General features: G+C 38.9%; 1 protein-coding gene across 2 annotated transcripts in view; it reads right to left on the bottom strand.

The window, feature by feature from the left end:
• Positions 1-4,580: 4,580 nt before the first annotated feature.
• The window catches only part of PMEPA1 (prostate transmembrane protein, androgen induced 1), a 74,881-nt gene continuing 67,878 nt past the window's right edge, over positions 4,581-11,583 (bottom strand). Inside the window, exons 3-4 of one of the 2 annotated variants that reach the window (XM_026697450.2) lie at positions 5,236-5,289; positions 4,581-5,148 (exon numbers count right to left, since the gene is read on the bottom strand). In XM_026697450.2, the coding sequence (XP_026553235.1) occupies positions 4,615-5,148; positions 5,236-5,289 (588 nt within the window). In that variant the 3' untranslated portion in view covers positions 4,581-4,614. The remainder of the gene's footprint in view (positions 5,149-5,235; positions 5,290-11,583) is intronic. The other variant, XM_026697451.2, reaches the window with a different exon arrangement.

The following is an 11,583-nucleotide window of genomic DNA, read 5'->3' as shown; positions in this document are numbered from 1 at the left end:
CCCCCCAATAAATGTAGAGAAGAGACAGGAACAAAGTTTGGCAGCTGAGTTTTAGAATATCAGAAACACTTGTGCAAACCACTCCTTCCAACTTTTTACTATTCCTATGAACAATTTTTTTCTCCTCCATTGTAGTGTTTCATTTGGCCAACCTCACCAGGCAAGTGAAGAAAGTTTCCTTCCATCCTATTATGGTTGGTTACTGCTGGCAAACTTAGAAAGGCTCTGGGCAATCTGTCATGAGCCCCCATGCCATTGCACGGCCGTGATCGTACCCAATGATGCACTCAATGATGCCAACACAACACCAGTCCCAAATTTTGGTTCATTTTGTACAAGGCACTCCCGTGACTTAGTATCTTGCAGCCATGCTGATGGTTTTTTTTTAATTATGGTAGAGAATTTAGGCATCGTATTTATGTATACAAGTGTATAGTAAAAACCACAGATCAAAGAAGAGAAAAAAAAACAAGAGGAGAGAAGTAAAAAAAGATCCATAAAAATTACTGTTTACTTATTTTGGCTCAAGAGGGCAGTAGATATATTTCAGGGTTTTTTTGGTTGATATTCTCGATTATATTCTCTACCACAATTTTACTACCCAATTTTACTAGGGTAGGATATGTGCATAACAGGTATTTAAGCTACCTAACAAGCACATGGCAAAAGATGAGGAAAGAGTGCTTCATGTAAATAAATACATTAGACTGGATGTAAAGGAGTCAAGTGTACAGACTTTAAAAAAAAGAAAACTTGAAATCCCAAGATGGATCTAAAAGTGCCCATACTATGGAAATTCTTATCACTACCAATGATAGAATCTGCCCCTCTTTTATCTATTTTTTTGCAAAAGAAAAAAAGGGAGGCTTATGGTTTCTTTTAATAAGGCACTAAATAGACATGTTACATAAAGGAAAGATACATTTTTAAAAAGTCTAGAAATTCTTTGACTTTCACAAGAAGATAGAGTTATTCCTTATTTTTATCTTTTTTAAAAAACTGCAAATTGGAGTTGTTGTAAAGCTATTATTAAGGAGCTATAGAGGGAGGTTGAGGTTTTCTATTCCTAGGCCCCCCACAAAAGGTGCCATTTTAAAAAAATGTTCATTTTTATATTTTCATTACGATCCATATATATATATATATATATATATATATATATATAAAATCCCAAATTATTTAAAACTTTAAAACTCATCAGGTTGCGCTCAAGACTTTCTTCTTCTTCAAGTAGTACAAAAATCGCATAAAAAGAAGAGTTATTGCCTTTATATCTTTCATTTATGTTACCTTCCTAGTTAGCATCTGGCAAAAACCAAATTACACCTCCTTGTATACATACAGCTCCCTCTGCTAATTAGGTCTGGAACTGTGTAGCCAACTGGCCCTGATAGCTGTTTCTTTATCAGCAGCTAAAGATGTCCAGTGAACCCAACTGCCTTTTTTTCCCCCATAGTCTTGATCAAAGGCTGATGATGTAATTAGAAACAGGAATATTGATATCCTTCAATGATCAGCAAAAGTTGAGATAGCAATTCTGAACTCGAAACATTGATGGGCCTGGTCTCCTCAGACTGTGCAAATATGGTGATATCAAGTTTCCAATCTCTACTCTGCTCAAAGCTGTATTGTTTGCCCAGGATGGCTTGTTTTGGAAAAAAACAACTACCTTCCTAGCTAAAACTTAAACGTTGAGCACAGAGAGATCCAGAGATGGATGCTCTGGAAATGTTTAAACAATTTCTTCCTCTTCCTCTTTATCATTTATGCCTTTCACTCTCTGTTACTCAAATCATACATGAATTAACCATGTGGATTAAAAACAACCAAGCAGACCTTTATACCTTAAAATAAAAAAAGTGTAAACAAAAGACAAAATGATAGAGAGAAAGTGGGGGGGGGGGGAAGAACTCTTTAAAGAAGCAGATGACATGCACTGATTTGTTTGATTGAAGGTTAGATGGTGCACCCTTGATCCAGAAGGATCCTGATCGCAGATGGCAAACACAGAACCAACATTGCTAAGAGGTTCTGGATTTGCTTCTAAAACCTGAACATGACTCTTTTGCCTTGAATACATCATAGTAGCTGAAATATTTCCATCCACCTGTTTCCCCTAATCCCCAGCTGAAATAAATAAAACACAGTTAACAATCAAAGGCAGCAGTCAAGAGATGAGGGTAATTCAGAAAGGGTAGTCTTCAGGGCCCCCTCCTTTTCTTTCAAGATGGAGTGATACACAAAGATAGATGGAACCTCGGACCACAAAGCAGAGGGGTGCCTGCAATTTCCTTCACCCAACTGCTTGGTCCCAGTGCCCGGCACTACTGTGAACAGCGAAGTGGAAAGCTGATTTACTGGGGGGGAGGGGTTGGTTAATATATTTTCCCTATTCTTTTTTTTAACCCTGCTTTTTAGCTGGAACCTGAAATTAGGGGTGAATGGTTTCTTTCCTCCACTTAGCAGGGTGCAAACTCCATTTGGCTTTCAGAGAAACCTACAGACTCAGATTAGCAGATGTAAAGAAGGACCATGCCCATCTTCCTTTAACCATGGGATAAATAAAAAGTATTTTAGAGTTAACTCCATTTTTGGACCCAATAGGACAAGCATATGCTTGTCACTGGTCCCTCTTCCTACTTAAACAAAAATAAAAAAATAAAGCAGCACAGGGACCATGGCTTTGCCATGTGAGCAACCTTCACTTGTAAAACTTATTTAAAATCTTGCGAAAAGCAGGGTGCCTGGAACACGTTGCTGGGAGCGCTATTAATCTCAAAGGCAGGGCTTCTGAATCTTGATGTTCCTTCACTCCTTTTATTATCTTAACCAGAGAGAGCACCAAATTATTTTGTTATTAAAAAAAAATGATGACAATCAGAAGCCATCACCTGGTCATTAAAAAAGAAAATAATTTAATGACCGTGTATGTTTTTATGGCTTTCCTGGAAATTAACAAGACAATAAAAATAGAGCAGCTATTCCAATTTGCCTTTTGGAGGGCTTGATTTTGCAAAATATAAAAACACCTGGGTGCTTCAAAGCTCTGGAGCAGAAAAGTAGTTTATCTAAGCAAGAGATTAGCTTCAACTCTGAGACAAATTCTACTTTTATAGAAGGAGAAAAAGCTACAGGGATGTCAAGGGGAAACGGTCTTGCTTAGGCATTGTTCTAACTAACTGCACACAAGTTCAGGATGAACAGCACTCCAGCCCAACTGGGATCACACGCGACACTAAGGTTTTGCACAATTAAGCTCTTCATTTTTGAATTATTATTTTTTTTCATGCCCTAATAGCCATAAATCAATTTCACATGTTAAATGTTCCCTTTTTAAAAAACATAATGATTTCACAGGGAATGTAGGATTATGTAAGCATTATGCTGCTTGACAAGCCTGGGAATGAACACCCGAGTGCAAAAAAAAAAAAAAAAAAACCCAGTACAAAGAAAATACATAGGCATCAGATCGATGGAGAAACATATACTCACAGGTGTAGAAATGGCCTCTTCCCCTTATGAAGCACACCCTCAAGCACAGAGGGGGAATCTGTGGGGCATGGACACAATTAACTTGCTCATTTCTTTAAAGGGGCAATTTTTATACATGCTCAGCCCCTTCACAGTTAATGAAATACATGTACATGGTAGGTTCTGGTCTCTTTTATAGGCATCCGTCTGTACTTGTTGATAGGTGCCAAGGAACTACCAAGAGGTCTAAGAGAGGGTCATGTGACTCTGAAGTATTAAAAAAAAGAAAATTTTGCACAAGATGCAGTCCTTCTCCCCCCTCCCCCGCCGTGACTCTGTTCAGACCTCAACGTCCTTTCCTCAACAGTTTTATGGTAGACAGGATAAGAGATTTCTAACCAAACACAAGCACTGACACATTTATATTAAAAAATAGTGCAAAATTTCAACATTTATATAAATAATTCTAAACCCCTGCTTTTGTTTTTTTTTCTTTTTTTTCCTATTGTTTTTCTTTCTCACTTTTTTACAACGTCATACATGCTTTCTTGAATTGGCTCTCAAAAGTTGCCATGTTTTTATATTCTAAGTTCAGGAAAAAAAAAAAAACACAACAAATCGTTGTTTTTTTTCCTCAATAGGCCTCTTCTAATATAAAAATACTCCTGCTTCCCACCCCCACACACATACAGTTCCTCTTATTTTTTTTAATATATATATTTATATATATATTGCAGATTTTTAAACAAATGTTTTTGTGCAAATATTTTTTTTTTCAACCTTTAAAGTTAAGTGAAATAAAACGAAAGTCGTAGCATCCACACACGCAATTCAACTAGATACAAAACTGGGGAAGGGGAAATGGGCGAGGAGGAGGGAGCGGGAAAGGACTGCTGTAGATTTATTTAGAAAGGAAAAAAAAAAATCAAAATCTTCCTAACAGAGCTCAACAAAGAAATGTTTTTGCAAGTTTTGTTGGCTTGTGCATTCAGACCAAACATAACATGTAAATATTTATACTACACAGAGTTGGAGAAGGGAGTTTGGTTTCATCCTCCTCCCCATCTCCATATCCTACCCCCCTCCTATTTATCAAGAAGTGCAGAGTGTTTCCTTTCCTTTCTTTTCTTTTCCTTTCTTTTCTTAAAAAGGGTGCCCTTTCTGTTTGTCCTTCTCTTTGTTCCACATCGTTGTGCTCTCGAGATTGCTGATGGGCGAAGGCGAAGTGAACGAAGGTACCCCATTGTTGTTCTGCTGGTGCTGGTAAAACGTGGATCCCGGGAAATGGCCAATGACCTCATTGTACGTGGGAGGAGGCCCTTCCATTCGGCTGTTGCTTCCGTAGCAGGTCGCACTGATGCCCGAGTTGCTGCTCGGAGGGCAGGGCCCTCCATAGACTGAACTATCTATCAGGTCACTGTCAAAGATGGTTCTGTTGGGAGGAGCTCGGACCGACTCCCTGTTGAGTTCCATTTGCTGCTCGGGGTCTCGGAGCTGCAGGGTGCAGGGCCCTTGATAAGGAGGTGGCTCTTCTCCATCCGACAGGGAGATGGTAGGGGGCAGGTCAATTTCGTGCTGCATATATGGGTAGGTTGGCTGGAATCTGTTGAAGCGGTCTCTCTGCAAAAAGGATGGGACTGCTAGTCTGTCGGTAGGCCTTGGTGTATAGACTTGCTGCTGGAGAGAAGAAGGAGGAAAAACCATGAGGTTGCCATGCAAACCAAGGAATTGAGCTTTATCCTCTATTTCATGTTTGTTCCTTACCTCTGTTACACCATTTCCTGACACTGTGCTTTCCGAAGGCCATAAGCTGCCATCCTAAAAAGTGGAAAGATGACAGAATATTTTTAGAATAGAATAGAATAACTTTATTGTCACTTTGAATGTACACTAATTGGGATACATTAAAATGAAATTTCGATACCTACAGCTCACAAAGGGTCACCACCACCTTCAATATAATTTTGTATTGTTTTTATTTATTTATGTTTTGTTTTGTCATGTTTATGTAGTGTATATTGGAGGTGGTGACCCTTTCAGAGCTGTAGGCAATGAAATTCCATTTTAATGTATGGCCCGCCTTTTCTTAAACACAGCACATTAAGATAGTGTAGAGGTTTGAAAGCACCTGCTCTTGTGTGGCTGAGGAATTTACCCACCAAGCAGGTGATGTGTAAATAAAGAAGGTCTCCAGATATGAATGCCCTCTATATTAGGAAAGCTAAGTGGCACAGAACCTGTTTGACATGCTGAATGAGCTCGGCTCCATGCAGATACAAGTAATGCCTGGAACCCCATAGAGCAGATGTGCCACACTAAACTGGCATTTTGAGGACCTCTCTCAAAAGTAAGCAGAGTTAAGAATTAGTGAGTGGAGGTTGTTGGGGGAATCAAGAGGTACAATCCTATACAAGGCTTAAACTACCTTTTTTATATTTTAATATCCTCCCTTGCAAAATGTAGGGACAAATATTTGGCCCTGCCTATTGTGGAGAAGTTTGGGGATCACATCTGTCCCATTTTGCACTCTGAAAAAAAAGCTATTATAAAATCAGTGATATTGAGCATAATGGGGCAAGAGACCGTAGTTGTCTTTAAGAGTTGAAGCTGGCAGAACGGATTCTTGCCTAATGATATTTCAGAAGTTTCCAATGTGACAAAATTCAAACTGTGTTTTTCATAGGTTTAAGATCTTTCTGAATTGCAAAGGAGAGGTATCACATTAATGTTTACAACCTATTTTAAAACACAAGAGTATCGACAATTATAAGCACTCATTAGTTGTGTGCCAAATGCTGATTTAGGGGAAACCAAGGGAAGCTATGGTTTTCCAAGTTGCAATGTATGGCTGTGAAAGTTGGACCATAAGGCAGGCTAAGCACCAAAGAATTGAGGCCTTTGAATTATGATCCTGGAGAAGACTCCTGTGAGTCCCTTGGACTGCAAGGCAAACAAACCAGTCAGTGAGAAGAAAGGACTCACTGGAGAAGAGCCTTATGCTGGGAATGGTTGAGGGCAAAAGAAGAAGGAGATGGCAGAGAATGAAGTGGCTGGAGGGAGTCACTGAAGCAGTCGGCGTGAGCTTAAATGGACTCCAGGGGATGGTAGAGGATATGAAGGCCTGGAGGAACGTTGTCCATGGGGTCACAATGGGTCGGACTTTGTGACTAACAACAACAAGGAAAGCGAGTGATTATTTATTCATTCATTAAACTCTTCTTGGAAAACTATTCCTTTTCAAAATACACTTTAATCTGCAACATACTATTTGGAGGGATTGTTATAAAAAATAAGAAAATAACCATTTGTTGAAATATCTAAGTATTAATCTTGTTATTCTTCAAGGGATTCAAGGTGACATCCCTGTATTTTTTTCTATTCAATCCTCATAGAAACCCTATAAAATTGATTAAGCTCAGCCAAAGGGAAACAAATAGTCACTGAAGAAAAAAAATCAACACAATTCCATATTCATGTTGCTGCTTTTTTCAATATATTGGTTTAGTAATCAGGCCTTTATGGTAAACTATGTTTCTATCATGATTCTTTTATTGGTGGAAGCTAGATTTCAGCAAGACAGCTCAATCCATGGCTTTTATTGAGAATAATGAGTATCAAGTATCCTTTGTTCTTAACCTATTGTTAATTAGCAGTAGAAAGACACAAAAAGAAATGAGTGTGATTTCCTTCCAAAGTCTCCATTTCCCTATTATTTTTGTGTCTGCTTTCACTGAAATGCACTTAATGTTTTTTGTCAGGGGCTTGGAAATTCCAATTGCAATTTTTCTCTCTGCCCCCCAAATAAGAACTTGTAAGACAAAGCAAGCATCTTAGCACATATTTAAAAGCTTAATCAATATTGTTTCACCTTGCTGACAGATGAATGTCTAAAACAATTCTTCCGGGCTGAGCCTTGTTAGCTGAGAGTTGCAATTCAAATGCATTTATTGGTCATTAAATTTAAGAGGACTGTCTAGAAAGTTGTAAATCACAAAAGAGACTCTTATCAGAAGAACTGGTTAAAATGGGAGCAGTGGAATACAGTAAGGATAATTAGCTTTAGAACTTGGAAAGCTCAAATGCACTGGAATCTAATTGTTTATACTCTTTTAGCTGTGACATTTGCTTGGAATTTTCATATTCTAGCTCTATGGGATTATAAACGTTATTTGTGGAATTTCCCTTTATCCAAACCTGAACTTCCCCTGGGGTATTTCATCAATGATTTCTCAGCTTCTTCACTCAGGCTTCAGGATCTACAGCACATTGAATCAAGCATTGCATGGCCATGCAAGCCTTTAAAAGAAAATGAGCAAAAATGAAAATTGTACCTCCAGTTGAAACCAGAAGAGAGGGTGACAAAATTTATTGGTGTGCATCTAAACCAAACTACCTGATAATTGCCAATTATCACGCAATGAGGGAGTTATACAAACTTTGCATAATGAATGCAAATTGGATAGAAACTCCCAAAGTTTTAAGTAGCAAGAGGCAGGATGTTGATCTGTTCAGATCAGTAGAAAAAAAAAGGAACTAAAATCAATCAAAATGGTACATATACTGAATTCTCTTGGGTTAGAGTCAGTAGTGAGATTCAATTTTTTTTACTACCGGTTCTGTGGGCATGGCTTGGTGGGTGTGACTTGGTGGGCGTGGCAGGGGAAGAATACTGTAAAATCCCCATTCCCTTCCCAGTCCAGGAGGAAGGTTACTGCAAAATCCCATCCCCTCCCCACCCCACTAACCAGCTTTCCAGCTCCGTTCTCCTGTGCAGGGCAACAAAAGAAGACCCAGCCGATTATTTGGGACTCAATGGGAGGCGGAGAATAGATGGGGGTGGGGCCAGTCAGAAGTGATATTTGCTGGTTCTCTGAACTACTCAAAATTTCTGGTACCGGTTCTCCAGAATTGGTCAGAATCTGCTGAATACCAACTCTGGTTAAAGTGATATGAATGTTATATTATATCCTGTTCCTGTGTATAAAGTTTTATATGACTTTCCCTCAAACCAACATCAACTCTGGAGGGATGAAAAAAAATTCTCTATTTTTGCACTCTGTGATGATTTCAGTGCCTCGTGTAGGCAAAATAACTTAAAATTAAGATGACTTCAAATATGAAAGTGTGCTGTGAAATAGACAGGCTACAGTACCAGCCTGTTTTGCAGTATATTTAGGCATCAAATGCCTATTGAATGCATTCTGTTCCATTGTGTTTTAAAACTCTGCTCTGCACACATAAGCCCCAAGGCCTCAAGAAGGGAAAAGAAGTGATTTATATGGAAATGAACCACTCCAGATGTTTCCCCCCTCCCCCGCAAATCTTGTCACAAAAATGCCTCTGTATAAGATAAGGCACTCCTTTGAACTGAAAGATAACAGATTGCCAGTGCTGATTTCATACGGCATATTAATCCAGTTGCAGCATTTGACTGATGTAACTAATAAAAAATTCCATATTTCAGAAAGCTGTTGTGAGCTGTTGTGACCCGAAATTTGGTTTCTCTTTTTAATTTTATACTGTATAAACAATAACCAGTGTACCAAAAATTAGAGGAACACTAATAAATGCACCTCCAGATGGCAAGAAATAACGGTGTCTGTTTCACCAGGTGAAGATTTCATTAAAAAAGAAAACAAAAGCAAAACAAGCAATGCATTAATATATGAAATTTTCCAGCAAAATTATTCAATTAAAAATGGCCATGAAAACTTCTTATTTGGGTTAGGGTTCCAGGAAAGTCATTTTACACTTATATGGCGATAACTGTCTAATTTGCTTATTAATTCATATCCAGAAACTGAAGGCAGCCTAAGTAGCCTATAGTAAAATAGTATATATTACTAGTATATAGTAGCCTTGCAATTTTCTCCCCAAACAACAAGCCTATAGGGTAGGTTACACTGAGAGGCAGTGATTGGCTCAAAACCATCCAATAAGCTTTCATAGCTCAGGGTATACGTCAATGTGGATTTCCCAGGTCCTAGTTCAAAATCCTAGCTTTGATAACTGCAACTTCATGAAACTCACAGTGGAGATATAAACTGAATCGGGGCTCTTCTGCCCCATACTTCGTGTTTGTCCTATTGTAATTCTAGAGTGGATTTCTAGATTCTAGCCATCTCTAGATTTACTGAAGAGTAGCCCAATGAAAGTATGTGGCGCTCACTTTCATGAAGACAGTCATCAAAACTCATTATGTCCCAAACAATATGTAACAGTAGCTTTCAAAAGGTTTTCATGCTCAGACCAATCTTGCTCTGGATCTGGGGTTTGGATGAGACATCACAGGCGGAGTTAAAAGTGTGATCCTTCACCCCTCTCCCTTGAATTGGACAAAAAATGATTATTTGCTCTTCCCAATGCTTCTCCCTGTTCTGTTTCATCTGTCCTGAATTGCTGCTGAATGGGGTTATCTTGATTATGTGTGCTGTGCATAATACGGTCAAGGATTGGTTGAATAACCTGCTCACAATAACCAAAATAAGCTTTGTTGACCTTCCTCTTCAGCACATCAATAGCTGACATGACAAACAACTGTTCCTTGTTTTTTTTAACATTAATGTTTTATATTTTTATGGTATGCAGCCCAAGAATTGCATTTTTGTGAGATGGGTAGCCATATAAATTGGATGGATGGATGAATGGATGTGTTAATCATGGTATTGCAACAGGTATAGGGCGGGTCTGATTGCAGGCATGTCAGTTATCTCAAAATCTTAGCTGGGTTCTTATCTTACATCTATTCCGGCATCACCGTACTTCAACAAGGTTAAACCATATGGAATTGGGTATGTCTAGTTTAATGAAAAGAAGGACTAGAGGAAACATGATAGCAGTATCTAAGGGGCTGCCACAAAGAGGGAGTCAAGCTATTCTCCAAAGCACCTGAGGGCAGGGCAAGAAGCAATGGGTGGAAACTAATCAAGGAGAGAACCAACCTAGAACTAAGGAGGAATTTCCTGACAGCTAGGACAATTAATCAGTGGAACAACTTGCCTCCAGAAATTGAGAATGCTCCAACACTGGAAATTTTTTAAAAGATATTGGATAACCATTTGTCTGAAGTGGTGTAGGGTTTCCTGCCTAGGTAGGGGGTTGGACTAGAAGATCTCCAAGGTCCCTTCCAACTCTGTTATTCTATTCTATTCTATTCTATTCTATTCTATTCTATTCTATTCTATTCTATTCTATTCTATTCTATTCTATTCTATTCTATAGATTAAAAGGGAGCTGAACCAAAAGCACATTTTTTATTTCAGATTTTCCTCTCCTTCCTTTCCCCTCTCTATAAAGTTATATTGGCTTCCAGATTCTTTGGGGTTAAATTTTGGAAGCAGTGGGGTAGGGTTTGAACTGGTCACTCAAAGGTTACACTATTTCAGCCCTGCGCTAAACTAGCAAGAAGCCAATCCAGCAAAGCTGTTTAACACTAGTGAACAATTCTGATACATCTCTGCTTAAATTTACTACCTACTGATTGTTCCCACCATTCCACGGGGGATGTAAAATCGCAACATCTATCCATCATATTCAAGTATGCTGATAGACAAGGATTTGCTGGAGGGAACTGTTTGCATGAAGCTACAGGAGAATGGCCAAAGAAATACAAAGGAAGCACTTGTTTGCTCTATCACCCTATGAAAAAAGAAAGAGTTATTGTGTTTAGAACAGCACAATGACAGCAAACAAGGCTGATCAGAGGCTGCACTCTAGGCCCTGAAACAGCTAATAAATGCCTCATTGACCCCAGTTACTACTGATCACCCAGCATGCTGTCTGGTATAATGGGTGACAAAAGCAAGCTTGATGCACCTTGCAAGTTGCCATTGGATGCAGCCACCTTAAAGGGGAAAACAATTATTTTAGGAAGGGTACAGCAAGGCCATCACTTAAGACTTTCAATAAGAGATTGGACTCCCATCTGTCAGAAATGGTGTAGGGTCTCCTGCTTGGGCAGTGGGTTGGACTAGATGCCTTACAAGGTCCTACAAGGTTCCTTCCAACTCTGATTATCTGTTATCTGTCTGTTATCTAGAACAATTTAAGTTTGTCTCACTCAAGAGTTGAGATTGAGATGAAGGCAATATCCTGCGAGGAAAAAAGAGGGAT

The sequence above is a fragment of the Pseudonaja textilis genome, chromosome 3 (genome assembly GCF_049901715.1).
Source record: "Pseudonaja textilis isolate UNSWEBS1 chromosome 3, rPseTex1.2, whole genome shotgun sequence".
NCBI lineage: Eukaryota > Metazoa > Chordata > Lepidosauria > Squamata > Elapidae > Pseudonaja > Pseudonaja textilis.
This window is presented reverse-complemented; position numbering and strand designations above follow the sequence as displayed.